Source organism: Pagrus major, chromosome 1 (genome assembly GCF_040436345.1).
Source record: "Pagrus major chromosome 1, Pma_NU_1.0".
In the NCBI taxonomy this organism is placed as follows: domain Eukaryota; kingdom Metazoa; phylum Chordata; class Actinopteri; order Spariformes; family Sparidae; genus Pagrus; species Pagrus major.
The window spans coordinates 22667900-22684205 of NC_133215.1; the positions used below are offsets into that span (position 1 = coordinate 22667900).

Sequence of the window (16306 nt, forward strand, 5' to 3'; positions counted from 1 at the left end):
GAAGGGGTGAGCACAGGTCAGGCAAAAGCTCTTTCAGGAGAATTCTACTTTGTGCAACAGGGCCTGCTATATCACCAGCCTGAAGGGAGCAGCACTGAGCAGCTAGTAGTTCCCTGTAGCCTAAGACCAAAGATCCTGAGCTTAGGTCATGACATTCCCTGGGCAGGGCATTTGGGTAGTGTAAAAACACTCCAGAGAATAGCTGGCAAATTCTTCTGGCCGAGCATGTATACTGATGTACACCGACACTGCAAAACCTGCCCCACATGTCAACTCACAAGCAAACACAAAGTCAAGCCTTTTCCACTACAGCCTCTCCCAGTTATTGATGTGCCATTCACTAGGATAGGGATGGACATTGTTGGCCCCCTAGAGTGCACACAGGCAGGCTACAAATATATACTGGTAATTTGTGATTACGCCACCCGCTACCCTGAAGCTTTTCCCCTCCGAAAGGTCACGGCTAGAACCATTGCCCCCGTACTTTTGCAGTTATTCTCCAGGGTAGGGATTCCCCAGGAGATTCTAACTGATCAGGGAACAGCGTTTCTGTCAAACACCATGAAGCAGGTGTATGGGTTGTTGGGGATTAAGGGTATTAGGACCACTCCTTACCACCCCCAGACTGACGGACTGGTAGAAAGATATAACCAGACACTGAAGGGCATGCTGAGGAGGTTTGTGGCTGCCAACGGCAAAGACTGGGACCGCTGGCTCCCCTACCTCATGTTCGCCTACCGGGAGGTTCCCCAAGCCTCAACAGGGTTCTCACCATTCGAACTCCTGTTTGGCAGACAGGTGAGAGGCCCTCTGGATCTCCTCAGAGATGCCTGGGAGTCACCAAAGCCCACCACCACCAACATCCTCACCTATGTCATCACCATGAGGGAGAAGATGGAAGAGATGACCAACCTGGTAAAGGACAACCTTCAGCAGGCACAAAAGACCCAGACCAGCTGGTATGACCAGAGAGCAAGGCAGCGAACCTTCCAGCCAGGCCAGAAAGTTCTTCTACTCCTGCCTACGGAGGAGAACAAGCTGTTGGCCAAGTGGCAGGGACCTTACAGCATCAGCAGGAAGCTGGGGCCCACCACCTACGAGCTGGAAATGCCAGAGAGGAGAAAGCAGCGGCAGGTATTTCACATTAACCTGCTGAAAGAGTGGCACGAGAGAGAGGTGCCACTGAGTCAACAGCTGCTGGTACAAGCAGTGAAGGAGGAGGAAGACACTCCGGAGCAGTTCTTCCCTACCGACCATCCAGCAGGAGAGATCGACATCACACATCTCACCCCACAACAGCAGCAGGAGTTGCGAGCTGTCATCCCTGACGGCCTGTTCAGTGACCAGCCCGGAGCCACCTCCATGGCCGAGCACAACGTCCTGCTGAAAGACACCACACCACTCCGGCAGCGGATGTACAGAGTTCCGGAGCGAATGTTGCCTGCCCTCCAGGAGGAGCTGCAGGTGATGCAAAGACTTGGCGTGATTGAGAGGTCAGAGAGCGCCTGGAGCAGCCCTGTGGTCCTTGTTCCAAAGAAGGATGGCGGCATGCGTTTCTGCATTGACTTCCGCCAGGTAAATGCTCAATCACACTTTGATGCATATCCCATGCCTAGGCTGGAAGATCTAATCGAGCGCCTTGGAAAGGCGCACTTCATTTCCACTTTGGACCTGTGTAAGGGCTACTGGCAGGTGCCAATGGCTAAGGAGGCCAGGCCCTACACAGCCTTCAGGACGCCCCAGGGACTGTTCCAGTTTAAAGTTATGCCGTTTGGCCTGCAGGGAGCGCCAGCCACCTTCCAGCGGTTGATGGATCGTGTGCTGGATGGGACTGGTGCTTTCGCAGGCGCATACCTGGACGACATAGTAATCTTCAGTGCCACCTGGGACGAGCACCTTGGGCATCTTGCTGAGGTGCTACGGCGCATACATCAGGCAGGACTGACTGCCCAGCCCAAGAAATGCGCTTTGGCCCAGCAGGAAGTGCGGTACCTGGGACATATCCTAGGACGTGGTGTAATCAGACCCCAGAAAGACAAAATTGAGGCTATCCGGGACTGCCTGCAGCCCCAGACCAAGAAGGATATTCGGTCCTTCTTGGGGCTTGCGGGGTGGTACAGGCGGTTTGTGCCAAACTTTGCGAGCAGAGCAGCACCCCTCACTGACCTGACCAGAAAGTCTGGTACGGTGAAGGTCAGGTGGGAGGAGCAGCATGAGAAAGCTTTCATGGATTTAAAGGAGGCTCTGTGCAACGGCCCTGTGCTGCAGAGCCCGGACTTTACCCAGCCCTGGACTGTACAGACTGATGCTTCTGGAGTTGGTCTGGGAGCAGTACTACTCCAGGGTGAGGGAGAGCAGCAACGACCAGTGGCTTACATAAGCCGCAAGCTGTTTCCCCGGGAGACCCGGTATTCCGCCGTCGAGCTGGAGTGCCTGGCCGTAAAGTGGGCACTGGACACTTTCAGGTACTACCTTTTAGGTAGAGACTTTGTTCTGGAGACGGACCACCGAGCCTTGAAATGGCTGGGCAAAATGAAGGACACTAATGCTCGCATTACCCGTTGGTTTTTGGCTCTGCAGCCCTTCAGATTTGAGGTGCAGTATAGAGCGGGAAAGCAGAACATGGTGGCGGATTTTCTGTCTCGCCACCCCAGTGGCGAGCCTCCAGAGGAGGAGGGAAGTGTGAAAAGTTAGCCCTCTTTTCCCCCAACTCGCCTGACATTTTCTGCACCATTTAAATGGACTACTGTTTATTACATGCACGCACGCACACACACACTTACACGCATACACACACGGAGCTTCGGGCATTTGTAATTACACGCGGCGCCGGCAACCGCGGCGTAATTCATTCATGCGCAATCACTACTTTACACATCTTTCAGTTACTCACCAAACTTCTGCCAACATCAGAGCGGACGACGCGGTACCCGTCGATTCGGCTCCATAACTCATTTCATTCCGTTTGTCCATACATCATGCACGCAAACACCAACAGTACATTGATAACTTTCACTTTCACTTCCTGGTCCCGCATCACTTTGCTTCCCCAAGGAACACGAGTCCCCCGACGATGACGAATTTATTCCCGGTTTGGGACAGGGGAAAGGGTTGCTTTGAGTGGGGGAAGCTATGGGTACATTACAAAATGTTTAACTATAAAGAGATGTAAATATTATTTAATCATATTCATTAATAATAATAATAATAATAATTAATATATTAATATTATTATTATTAGTATTGGAACAGCTGTGGGTGATGGGTAAAATATCCATTGAATGTCTGTACCTACAAAATACCTTGTCACGTTGGTTTCTTCCAATTAGAGGAACTGAAGGGCTATTTAAACCCAGGGTTTTCTGCCTCAGGGTGTGGGAGTCTGGAGAGAGCAACTTGCCGAGAGGTTGTATTGAGAGAGAGAGAATTGAGTCAGTGCCTTTAACGTTGAGGAACCGGTGGGTTCATGTTTTTTTGTTTGTTTGTTTGTTTTGTTTTTGAAGTTTTCTTTTGTTGCCATTGGACTGGAACACCTATTTTTTTTTGTTTTGCACTGTAAATAAATCTGCACTTTTCACCCTCATCCACGTTTGCCATTGCTGCGTTTTTCACCTCATCACCACCAAACCTCAGTTTGTCTTGTCGCCACCATCCTGTGTGGACGTGGGCTGCAAAGTCCATTCTTCACAGAGTGTCGTTGGGGCATGAGTGGATATTTTCGAGATGGTCACGGAAGAGTGTGGCCTTTTCTTTGTTGTCTGTAATGATTGTGCCAGAGGATTTGAGTGGGGGGGTGGTGTTGGTTTGTGGATCTCCGTTTATGCTCTTGATTTTCTGCCAGAAGGTTCGGGGGTTTGTGTCGTGGTCCAGTTTCTTGTAAAAGGTTTTCCAGGTGTTTTGTTTGTGGAGGCTGAGTTGTAATTTGCTAGTGGTTTGGAGTCTGTTTATTTCTCTTTTGGTTTGAGGTGATCGGGACCGGATGTAATTTCATCGTAGTTTTCTCTTCTGTTTGATGAGTTGGAGGATGTGGTGGGGGAGTGACTGTGTTGGAGTTTTGTTGGTGTTTTTGGGTATCGTTTCCTCTCTGGCTTGGGTGAGTATTTGACTTAGCAGGATTGCTTGGTGGTCCAGATCGTCGGGGGTGGTGTTGGGATTGATGGGGGTGTGTTTTAGTTTTCCTTCGATGTGTTTTCTGTAGATTTCCCAGTCTGCTTTTCTGTAGTTGTATTTATTGTTTGGGGTGGCTTGTAGGTGGAAGGAGAAAGTGATGAGGACAGGTAGGTGGTCACTGCTGAGATGGTTTGTGGTGGAAACTGGAGAAGTTTTGAGGCCAGGTCGGGGGTGCAGAGAATCAGGTCCTGGATGTCCGAGTTGCCTGTTGCAGGGGAGATGTAGGTGGGTTCGTTGGTGTTGATTACTGATAAGTTGGTGTTGTTTAGAATCTGTTTGAGTGCATTTCCATTTGTGTTTGTTATATTGCAGTAGAAGTCGGTGTGTTTTGCATTGAAGTCTCGCATGATGAGGGTGTGGTCAGAGGTGGTGGTGGCTTGAAACAGTTCTGCTGAAGGTCTTGTTCCAGGGGGGCAGTAGATACTGATGATTGTGATGAGATGGTGCAGGTGATTTTTCATTGTTATTGTGACATATTCATTTCTGTTGAGTTGTTGTGATGAGAGACCATAATCCATTTCACTGTATTCGATGTTTTTCCTGATTAAAGTTGCTACTCCTCCTCCTTGTCTAGACTGTCTTTCTTTCCTGATGATGTTGTATCCGGGGATTTTGATGCGTGATTTGTTTGTTAAAAATGTTTCATTTATTGATGCTGCAGAGATATTCTTTTCATTTAGCAGTTGGATTAATTCCTCTTTCTTTCCTCTTATCCCTCTGATGTTTGTATGGAGAAAAGTACTGATGGCCATTATGAAAAAAATTTAACAGACAGAAGGCAAAAAGGCAGGTGTGTTATGTGTGGTTTGGGGTAAGGATTTTCATGAAATGTAGTTTGTGTGTTTTCTAATGCTTTTGATGACTTCTTCGATGCTGGTGTCGTCCATGGCCAGCTTCCTGAGGTCGTCGCGGAGGTGGGTGAGTTGGGTGTTTTTATTGGGTGGCAGGCTGGTGGGGTTGGTGGTTGGGGGTTTTGCAGGGGGTGGTGGCTTTCGGGAGGGAGGAGTCATGTATGACAGGTAGATGGGGCAGTTCTTGGAGGCAGCAGAATGTTCACCAGCACAGTTGACGCACTTGGCTTCACGTTTGTCTTTATTGCAGGTTTTGTGGTGGTGGTTTTCGCCGCATCTCAGGCATACAACAGGGTTTTTGCAATTTGTGGATATGTGGTTAAACTGTTGGCATTTGTAGCACTGGCGGATGGTAGGTGGGGGCCGGGCCTTCTCCACTCTGTACTGAATCAGATCCATGTAGAAACCCTCGTGGAGAAGGCCGGCAGCTTGGTCAGGGTTTGTCAGGTGAATTTTGAGAATTCAGACATTCATATCTGACAGTCAGTTGAGACAGACGTCAGTTGATTAACAGACGGACAGCCAGTCTCGCACAGAGCCAGATACCTCCGACGACAGACGCAGCACTGCATTCCTCCATGAGCCATCGCCAGCAGAGCCTGACTGCTCTCATCCACGGACCTATATAAATCAAGGTAGAGGCGCTAGTGATGACCAAGGCACTTTCTCTCTCTTTTTAAAATCTCATTGGTGTCACTAAGCACTTGAAACTCACACTTCACTTCCATTGTGTCTCACTGTATAAATACCCCTCTTAAGCGCAGGACCCACATACCCCCCTCCCCCAGTTTTCTGCCACCTACTCCGACATTGTCAGCACAAACATGCATAAATACCCAACTATTAACACCCTCTCAAGAAAAAGAGCAAGAAGGGAATCAACAGAAAACCAACACGTCACACCAGTGGTCATGGAAAATTACAGAACCCCGGACAGCTCCTTCACAACCAATCAAGCCATTGTCAAAGAAATCCAAAAACACAAACCCAACTCCATAAACTGGTTCATATGAGAAACGGTAACCTCCTCATCTTCCCTAAGGACATCCCCTCCCTGAACAACCTTCTCACACCATGGCCGGAGGGAGCATTCAACGGTGCACACTTCACTTGCAGACTAGCACGAAAACAAGGTTCCACCCCTCCTTCTGACTCCTCTGTGAAACTCCTGGTCATCAAAGGCATCGACATCAACGTCAGGGAAACACGAGTCAAAGAACAACTGGGAAACCAAGGCATCCCCATCAACCGAATACACAGAATCATCAGCAGAACCACCCAGCAACCAACCACATTTCTCAATAACTTCCAAGCGAGCGAGCGAGAGTTCTTGAGCCTGGTGGGGCAGCTCAGGGCGTCCGCCCTTTTCTACCCATTGTTGTGGGTGGAGCTTGGTGAGCGGCAAGAGGTGGGAGGAGCAGGACTCTGGAGGAAGGAGGACGTAAGTGAACCAAGGCAGGAGAGAGAGAGAGAGAGAGAGAGAGAGAGAGAGAGAGAGAGAGAGAGAGAGAGAGAACAGGAGAGAGAGAGAGAGAGAGAGAGCAGGAGAGAGAGCGAGAGCGAGAGAGACAGAGAGAATAAAAGAAAATAAACAAAATAAAATAAAGTGCTCATGTGTATTTAGTGCAGGCTTGTGTGTATTTGTGTCTTAAGTGATCTATTTGTGTTCTATTCATATGTTCATGTATCCGTGTGAGTGTTTGGTGGTCTGTGTTGTGTGTTTTTGTGTTGAGTTACTTGGCCATAGAAGAGGGGGGATCAGGGGATGGGGAGGGGGGGCTTCAGCTGGAGGATGAATGACAGGGGGGTGTTGACAATTTGTTTGGCTTCTTGGATGGTTCTCTGGAGGGCAGGGTTGTTTATTGCTGTACTTAAATATCTTCGGGCTATTGCTTGGTGCCTCTGTCTGATGGTCTGGATGCCAGTTATTCTGTGAATGTAGTGGTTGCTGATATAGTTTGGGAGACGGTGAGCCAGTTTTAGTGCTTTATTTTGTATTACTTGGAGACGTTGTATCTGGTTGTCGGTGAGGGTGATCCAGGCGGGGACGGAGTATTCGAACAGGGGTCGGATGTAGGCTAGATAGACTTTGATTATTGTTGAGGGTGATGCGCCATGTTTTCCACAGAGGGCTTTGAGATGGTTCAGTCTGATGTTTCCTTTTTGTTCCAGTTTTGTGATGAATTTGGTCCAGGTCATGTTGCTTTGAAAGGTTACTCCAAAGGAAGGTTGCTTCGTTGCTGATGCTGATTTGTTGATTGAATAATGAGAGATTAATGTTATTGCGCTGTAGGTGTTGATTTTTGGTGAAGATGACACATTGGGTTTTGACGGGGTTGAGTTTGATACGCCACATGCTTGACCAGGTTTCTATTTCTGTTATGCAATGTTGGAGTTTATTAGCTGCTAGTTGTGGAGATTTTGAGCTGGACCAGTAGCAAAGATCGTCGGCAAACTGAGAAACTTTGGCTATGGTGGCTGGGGGGTAGTAGATGTCTGAGGTATAGATGAGAAATAGAAGTGGACTGAGAACTGCGCCTTGTGGTACTCCTGCTTGGGGGGTGAATGGTGTTGAGATGGCTGAGTTGACTTTGACCTTGATGTGACGGTTGTTGAGGAAGCTGGAGATGATGGATTGGGTGGGTTTGGGGAGTTTGAGGTTGGTGTCCAGTAATCTGTATATGAGACCGTTATGCCATACTTTATCAAATGCTTTTTCAATGTCGAAGAATATTGCTAGGGTGATTTGTTTCTTATTGAAGTTTCTGTAGATGTCTTCGGATAAACGGAGGATGTTGTCTGTTGTTGCTCTGCCTTTTCTGAAACCTGCTTGATGGATACCGATGAGACCTATTGATTCGATGTGATTACTGAGTCGGGAGGTGATGATTCTTTCAAAAAGTTTTCCGATGTGGCTGAGGAGGCTAATGGGGCGGTAGCTGGTGACGTTGTGGGGGTCTTTGCCGGGTTTGTGGATCATGGTGACAAGTGCGGTCTTCCAGGGTGAAGGGAAGTGGCCAGTGGTGAGGCATGTGGTGTAGAGCTGTCCAAGGTGCTGAAGGTAGGTGACTGGTGCTTGTTTGATAAGTATGGTGTGGATGGTGTCTTCTCCCGGTGCTTTATTTTTCATCTTTTTTAGGTGCAGTTGTATTTATTTGGTGGTGACAGGCCTTGTGAGGGGGTGGTGCTCTGTGGGGGGGTCGATTCCATTTGTCTGTGATGATTTGTGTTTTGTGATTTCCTTGTCCACCAGGTCTTTCCATGTGTTATCAAAGTGAGTGTCATTGGGGCATGAGTGGATATTTTCGAGATGGTTACGGAAGAGTGTGGCCTTTTCTTTGTTGTCTGTAATGATAACAATAACTTCCAACCCCTGCGTCCCGGATATTTAAATCTTATCTGAGGACGTAATTGAAAACAGAGGCAGGGCCTATTCCTCCTCTGTGGTGTTTCATGAAGGTTAATTATTTGGTGTATGAGTGCCACCCACTGAACAACAGCATGTGTGTGTGTGTGTGTGTGTGTGCGTGTGTGTGTGTGTGTGTGTGTGTGTGTGTGTGGCTGCAGCTGTGTCTCAGCTCTCTCAGGTGAGTGCAGGTGGAGCTTCCTGTCCTCTTCTCTTGGGAGTTTTGTGTGTCCGTCGCTGTCCGAGGTGCTGAACTGACACCAGCAGAGCTGCTACCTGCTGTCTCTGTCCAGGGTGATGAAGCTGTGCTGCTGCTGAGCTCCGAGGAGCAGCCACGAAGCTGCATCCTGACTGAGAGGCCCTTTATCTACAAATCACACTGACAACCACAATATCTTATTTCATTCATTTGATTTAAAGAATGATAAATTAGCTCTCTCTTTTACCTGTTTTGTATCAATGATCAGCAGACATATCTATGAATTGAATCATTATCAATAGTGATGTTCAGTCAGTGTTTACGGCCTCAGACAGAGGAGAACTTTAGATAAAAATCAGAGCCCTCTTTGACACATGCTGTACATTTGATTTGAAGGCTCTTTAATCGATTCCATGCTATCAGCATTTAAGCCTATAAGCAAAGAATTAAATGCTTTTATTGCACTATAATGTAGATGTGAGAAGTAACATTTTAGCTGTTTACTTATGTTACACTTGAATTTGCCCTCTGAGGATCAATAAAGGATTATCTTCATCAATTAATTTTCTAACCATCTATGAAGCATTAATAACTGGCTAGTGCATGCATACCGCTCCATACACGTAGGGCTACATGTTATATTTGATTGGTTATACAAAACAAAAATTCCCTAAACTTACAACAGATCTGTACATATCACTTAATGTTTATTATGCACTTTAACCTTTCACTAAGGTGCTTTAGGATGGGAATAGTGCTCACAGCAGCTCATCTCTTTTCTTATTCTACATAGCAGTGAAATGTCCATCTTCCTGCCTGTGAACGTCAACTACACACTCTCGTCCTCATCCCCCCTTTGTCTTCCTGCAGTGTTTGTATGTTGCATCTGGACTATTTGATGCTCTGTCACTGGATTCTGTGAGATACAAAGAGAAACATGTCTGCAGTCGGTGCCTCAGTGCGGAGCTTTGTTGTTAAATTGACAAGTGTACTAAAAAGGTCATTATACGAAAACATGCAATTTCCCATTCTTAATGTTTGATTTTCAAAGTACTTTTTGAAAAGTCTTTAAGCCCCTTTTTGTATGAAGTAGATTCTTACCTCTCAGAAAAATGTGCCTTGCCATCTCAGTCTCTTTTCAATTTCTCTTTCTTTTTTTCCCCCACATAATCAACATGCATATCTGTGTTTTGTTAACCCTGTTACTGACATACATGCATGGACAGGCCGACGTACATTTTTGGGCCGGCCCGGGGCTGTCATAATTTAATCAAAAAAGTATATTATAAATCATTTTTATCGACCGCGACGGCCCATTGGTTGATTTTCTTGAAGGACATTGGGCTAATCCAATGAAATCTCTCAGCCCTCCTCGGCCCGCCCCTCCCTCTCCCTTGACCAAGGTTATCACATTTTGCCATTTGAGCTGACCGGAGTTGGAGAGAAGTGAGTGGAAATGGATAAACCACAAAAACGCAAGGGGTGCGCAGAGAAGGTACGAGAAAAAAGGCTAAAAAGCCTACGAGTGGACGCAGCAAAATGTGCCAAAATTACTGATATGTTTGCCATTGCCACCACAAGTTGGATTGCAGCAGCGGGTGCAGGGCCGGAGAAGGAAGGAGAAATGTGTGTGTGTGTGTGTGTGTGTGTGTGTGTGTGTGTGTGTGTGTGTGTGTGTGTGTGTGTGTGTGTGTGTGTGTGTGTGTGTGTGTGTGTGCGCGTGCGTGTGTGCGTGCCTTTGTTTTCAAATAATGCTAAGAGTAGACTTGGTGTCCAACTTACAGTGTTATTTTAGCTTGCCATAAAGTTACAGTTTGCAGGTGTTACAGCTTACAGTTATTGTTATTATTATTATGTAATATTAGTGAAACATTGCTTTGCCGAAATGGATGATTTATCATTGACCGGAGAAATAACACTAGTGAAATTAACATTCCTGCCTCTCTCTCTATCTTTCTCTCTGTCACTTTGGTGAGGAGCTCTTTATTTTACATGGATATATGGTCTTACTGTGGGCATTACTGTGTATTTGTATAAACAGTATATTTCATTAAACACTGAAAAGACATCTCTAGCAGTGTTTCTTTGACATCCACTTTCAGTTCAAGATGGGAATTGTGACACTGTGGCCATCCCTCCCAAGATGAAAGTCTCTGTGGGTAGTGAAAGAGCGTATCAAGTTTTTAACATCAGAGAGGTGACCAAGAGCCCAATGGCCACTCTGGGTGAGCTCTTATGTGGCGATGGGCGATCAGAGTGATGTTGTTGTTGTTTTGTTTATTTTTCCAACATTTGACACATATTAAGAATAAAACCCATTCATGAGTAATGAAACAACACTTGAAGCTTAATATAAGTTTAAGTTTATATGATAGTTATAGCTAGTAAGAGTAGAAAAATTATACTGAGAGACAGGCCATTTTTACATTTCTTGGAAGATGCTTTGCACAACTCTACTCTAAAACAAAAGGGGGTGAGGTTGGGGGGGGGGGGGGATGATTGTTTTGATGTTATGAGACATATCATGAAAACTATATCTGAATAATCTTTGATTGTTTATTCAGATTTACAGAGGAATTTTGTTGGAGCCAGACAAAATGGCATATTTGTGTATAATGACCCAAAAGGTATTTGATCAGCAGTGATTACTGAAGGAGAAGTGTCAGGCTGCTGCTCAGAGACTGAGATGTGTCCTCATGTTATTTACGTTGTGTTACAATGCTGTTGTACTGACCTGACGAGTTTTGCAACCTGCTGGTGTGGGTGCACTATGCTATGATTATATTAGGTTGGCGTCTTCAGAGCAAATAGATTATACTTAAATATTGACCGACGTGCTATGTATGACAAATTAGTCACTTCTATTCATAAAAATATCAGGAAAAAAAAACATCTAGAGAATGATTTCACAGAAACAGTGAAGGAAGCAGCTCTGTAGGAGAAGTGAGGGGGCTCTGAAAAGAGCCGTTGTGGTTTGTGGGGCAGCAAACAAGTTAAGCGCGCTCTCCGCGGATGCGGCGGGCCAGCTGGATGTCCTTGGGCATGATGGTGACCCTCTTGGCGTGGATGGCGCACAGGTTGGTGTCCTCGAACAGGCCGACCAGGTAAGCCTCGCTGGACTCCTGCAGAGCCATGACAGCGGAGCTCTGGAAGCGCAGGTCGGTCTTGAAGTCCTGAGCGATTTCCCGGACCAGGCGCTGGAAGGGCAGCTTGCGGATGAGCAGCTCGGTGGATTTCTGGTAGCGACGGATCTCTCTCAGAGCCACGGTACCGGGCCTGTAACGGTGAGGCTTCTTCACACCGCCGGTGGCCGGGGCGCTCTTACGGGCAGCCTTGGTGGCCAGCTGCTTCCTGGGAGCTTTGCCTCCAGTGGACTTACGAGCGGTCTGCTTGGTTCTTGCCATTGCTTCTTCTTCCTCTGAACAGACAGGAGAAAAGTGTAGTGAAGAGAGGAGACTGGCTGCTCTTAAACTGTGGGACCGGCTGTGAAACGGTGACGCTGCTTCAGACCTCCGGCTCCTGATTGGTTAGCGGCTCCTCTCGGAGCTCAGCGCCGCCTGGAGGAGTCGACCCCGCCTGAATCTCCGCTGCTTATTGGCGAGAAACCTGTTCAAAAAGACCGCCTTAATTCAGCCAGGGGCCCCTCTGCTGAAAGCCTCTTCTCTGGTTGGTCTGTTGGAGACCCGCACACGCTCCGCGGACATAAAAGGAGGGTTGTGAGTGTCAACAGCACATTTTCTGTGAGTCGAGACTCTAGAAAGACCTGAAACATGAGCGGAAGAGGCAAAACCGGCGGCAAAGCCAGAGCAAAGGCAAAGACCCGCTCCTCCCGTGCCGGGCTCCAGTTCCCAGTCGGCCGTGTCCACAGGCTGCTGCGTAAAGGTAACTATGCGCAGCGTGTGGGTGCCGGCGCCCCCGTCTACCTGGCGGCTGTGCTGGAGTACCTGACCGCTGAGATCCTGGAGTTGGCTGGAAACGCTGCCCGTGACAACAAGAAGACTCGTATCATCCCCCGTCACCTGCAGCTGGCTGTCCGCAACGACGAGGAGCTCAACAAGCTCCTGGGTGGAGTGACCATCGCTCAGGGTGGCGTGCTGCCCAACATCCAGGCTGTCCTGCTGCCCAAGAAGACCGAGAAGGCCGCCAAGAAGTAAATCATCCTGCTTGAGACCAGCAACACAAAGGCTCTTTTAAGAGCCACACACTCACTTCTGATAAAGAGCAGTGTTTCTAGTGTGATGCACTAATTAAGCGGGCCAACTTAATCAATTTTCAAGTAAATGGGTTTTACAAAAAATAACTAAACTAAACATCGCGAGTAGGCTAAACGATACCAAATAATTTCGTTGCAGACAAATCTGACTGATCACAAATGTCAGTAACAAAACAAGAACAGGTCCATACAAACATATTGAGCTGTTCGAATGAAATAGACTGTCAAATAAATGCACATTACAACTCGCATAGTAACCGGGATGGGTCGTCAAATCATTAGGTCCATTATTTATTCTGTATCCATCAGAAAGTGTCAACATGTCATTCCACTCAAGTGCACTAATTTTAAAGTCTTTAGCTACAGAAATGGTAATAAGTAAATAGTGTATAAAATAAAAATAAATAAATAAATAAAAATAGACTATATGGAAACACCATGAATAAGATGAAAATAATGGCTTAATTACATAAGAAATAAACAAGATGTAACAAATTGAGCAAAAGCAAATTCAAAATAATATATAAAGGAAAATAATGCACTTTAACGGTAAAACATTAAAAATGTAGATAGTCTATATGTAACGTTGTGAACATTAATCGTTTACTGGTTTAATGTTTGTTTACTTTTTCCCCAGCATTATTAATTAGTATTATCAACAGTACTATTATTCTTTTTTTTTTTTTAATCAATAATCTAAAATGAAGGTGCAGTAGAGATGATGGCAGTAGATTCACGTAGTCATCTGTCGGATGGTTGGATTGTGTTCGTCTGTAAGTTATTGATGACCTGATGAGGGAACCTTTGTTTCCCTCCTTTGTTTCGTTTGTCTGTATTACAAAGTTACTGTGTTCTAAGTGATCATTCATTGATATGACAAAGAGTAGAGGATCAGGACTGAGCTCTTTAAGGATGGTGTGGGTGGCTCTTAAAAGAGCCTTTAATCGGGACGTGTGATGTTGCAGTGACGGCTCACTTCTTCTTGGGTGCTGCCTTCTTGGCTTTGGGCTTGGCAACCTTCTTTGCGGGAGCCTTCTTGGTTGCAGGGGCCTTCTTGGCCACTTTCTTGGGGCTCTTGGTGGCCTTCTTGGGGCTCTTGGCTGGTTTCTTGGCCGCCGCAGGTTTCTTGGCCTTCTTCGGGGACTTCTTGGCGGCTGCTGGCTTCTTGGCCGCAGCTTTGGGCTTCTTAGCCGCTGCGGGTTTCTTGGCTGCGGGCTTCTTGGCTTTAGCAGGAGCCTTCTTAACCGGCTTCTTGGCTTTGGGCTCAGCCACCTTCTTGCTCATCTTGAAGGAGCCGGACGCTCCGGTCCCCTTGGTCTGGACCAGAGTCCCCTTGAGCACCAGAGCCTTGACGGCGGTCTTGACGCGGGCCTTGTTCTTGTCCACATCGTAGCCTCCGGCAGCCAGAGCCTTCTTGAGAGCGGCGAGAGACACGCCGCTTCTCTCCTTGGATGCGGACACAGCCTTCACGATGAGGTCTCTGACGCTGGGGCCAGCCTTCTTCGGCTTGCTCACCTTCTTCTTGGCGGCTTTAGCCGGAGCGGCGGCGGGAGCTGGAGCTACTTCTGCCATTTTGTGTCAAAGTTCTGATCCTACTCACGACAACACGAGAGTCTGACTGGACGAGTGGAGAATCCAGAGCAGGAGGCTGTCCTTAAACACACCATGAGAGCCGTGGAGACTCAACCCAGGCCGTGTCTCCTCTGGGCAGTCTGAATGCCGGGCCACTTGTGTTTTCTCTTCATCGATAAAAGACTCCAGACTAAATGTGGGAGAAGTGTTGGAGGCTGACAGTGAAGGAGCCGATAGCGGACTTGTTTCTCTTCATATTGAAGTCATGTAGAGCTCTGATGCTCTCTGCATTTTGTTGCAGGAGCCTCCAAACCTCACACTTTCACCGTCGTGACCAGCACTGCTCAGCGACTTTTCCCACTCATTTCTCTCCTAAAATGTTTTAAAATGCATCAGAGCTCCGTCAAAAGCAGTTTTCCAGCTGGTCCACGTGTTTGTTCAGGGACTCAAAGTAAAAACAACCATCTGTTGGTGATCATTTTGTAATAAACTCAAGTTATTCTGGCAGCAGCAAACACACTGATGATGGCCGAGGCTTCCTGTCAGCTAATCACTCTGGCTGTGAACATTTCTTCTGCTGGACTCCTTTCGTAGAGTTATCATCGGTGAATATTCAAACCTTTAGAAACATTGTGTCACACAACAGTTAGCTTTTATTCTTCTGTTGCTGGAAGTGAGGAGTATACAGAGCTAAAATAAACTATTTGGCTTTGCAAAACGTTTATCAAAAATGATCCCTGGCAGCATTATATGGGGTGCCGTTTGTAAAGCAGCTCACGCTGAAAATAACAACAACTTTTTGTCACATTTAGCTTCAAACAATTTTTAAAAGAGTGGTCAATTTTTAGCACATTTACAACAGTATTTGTTAACTTAGAAATATATTAAATAGTTAAATCTAAATGTTAAATCTAAATCTAAATGTTAAATGTTAAATCTAAATGTTAAATCTAAATCTAAATGTTAAATCTAAATGCTAAATCTAAATCTAAATGTTAAATCTAAATGCTAAATCTAAATCTAAATGTTAAATCTAAATGCTAAATCTAAATCTAAATGTTAAATCTAAATGCTAAATCTAAATGTTAAATCTAGATAGCATTAGGCCTGCTGATGGAGCTGATTATGAAATTTAAATGGAGACTAAATGGGGTTTAAAAGAATTCCATTTATTCTCCAGTAACTTTGGACCGGTTGTTATCAGTGGATAAGTGTCTAAAATATAATAAACAGTACTTCTACCCTGGACAAATAGTCCAGATGATATGCGACAAATTTAAGGTGAATCGTTGGTACAGATTTAGGCCTTGAACATTTTCAGAGATGGAGCCATCGCCATCGGCGCAGTGGTGCTCCTGGTGCTGCTGCATGTCCACTCTGTTTTGGAAGCCTTCGAGGCAGCGAGGACAGCGGTGGGGCCGGTCGTCCCTGTGTTTACGGCTGTGGGTGATGAGGTTGGAGGTCTGGCTGAATGCCTTCACACAATCTTATTTCATTACTGCCCTTCGATGAAATAACTCAATCATATAATATAGCCTACAATGCTGATCGATTAAGAAACTCATTTGGGTCGTTTTATTTTATTTAACAGAAATGATTTTTGCTCATTTGACTCTGAATGCAGCGTTTTGGACCAACAGAAATGTAGCTACATGGATTAAAATCTAAAGATATTTGATAACTAGTATTATAAGGTGTATGATTCAGAGTCCTCTAAGTGGTTAGCTATCTTATCGTTTCGCTGCTGTGGGGTGGTGTGGCTCCTGTAGTTGCCATGGTTACATGACCAGCACACATAAGAAAGCCTTAAAAGCTCAACATTTTAGTGGCAAAGGACAAATACTGTTGAAATCTTAAAGAAATGATTGATTTTTATGATGACATGTCATTTTTCA

At 46.1% G+C, this 16306-nt stretch overlaps 3 protein-coding genes across 3 annotated transcripts; 1 reads left to right on the top strand and 2 right to left on the bottom strand.

The window, feature by feature from the left end:
* Positions 1–11619: 11619 nt before the first annotated feature.
* Positions 11620–12030, bottom strand: LOC140999476 (histone H3). The gene has a single exon (XM_073469889.1). It carries the CDS (start codon positions 12028–12030, stop codon positions 11620–11622), a length of 411 nt encoding a protein of 136 aa, XP_073325990.1.
* A 365-nt stretch (positions 12031–12395) lies between these two features.
* On the top strand, positions 12396–12780 carry LOC140999525 (histone H2A-like). The gene has a single exon (XM_073469964.1). It carries the CDS (start codon positions 12397–12399, stop codon positions 12778–12780), a length of 384 nt encoding a protein of 127 aa, XP_073326065.1. The 5' UTR covers position 12396.
* A 727-nt stretch (positions 12781–13507) lies between these two features.
* Positions 13508–14429, bottom strand: LOC140999373 (histone H1-like). The gene has a single exon (XM_073469732.1). It carries the CDS (start codon positions 14409–14411, stop codon positions 13812–13814), a length of 600 nt encoding a protein of 199 aa, XP_073325833.1. The 5' UTR covers positions 14412–14429; the 3' UTR covers positions 13508–13811.
* Between the last annotated feature and the right edge of the window lie 1877 nt (positions 14430–16306).

Excerpts from the sequence above, each read along its gene's own strand:
- LOC140999373 (XM_073469732.1), bottom strand. The coding sequence starts at position 14,411 with ATGGCAGAAGTAGCTCCAGCTCCCGCCGCCGCTCCGGCTAAAGCCGCC.
- LOC140999525 (XM_073469964.1), top strand. The coding sequence starts at position 12,397 with ATGAGCGGAAGAGGCAAAACCGGCGGCAAAGCCAGAGCAAAGGCAAAG.
- LOC140999476 (XM_073469889.1), bottom strand. The coding sequence starts at position 12,030 with ATGGCAAGAACCAAGCAGACCGCTCGTAAGTCCACTGGAGGCAAAGCT.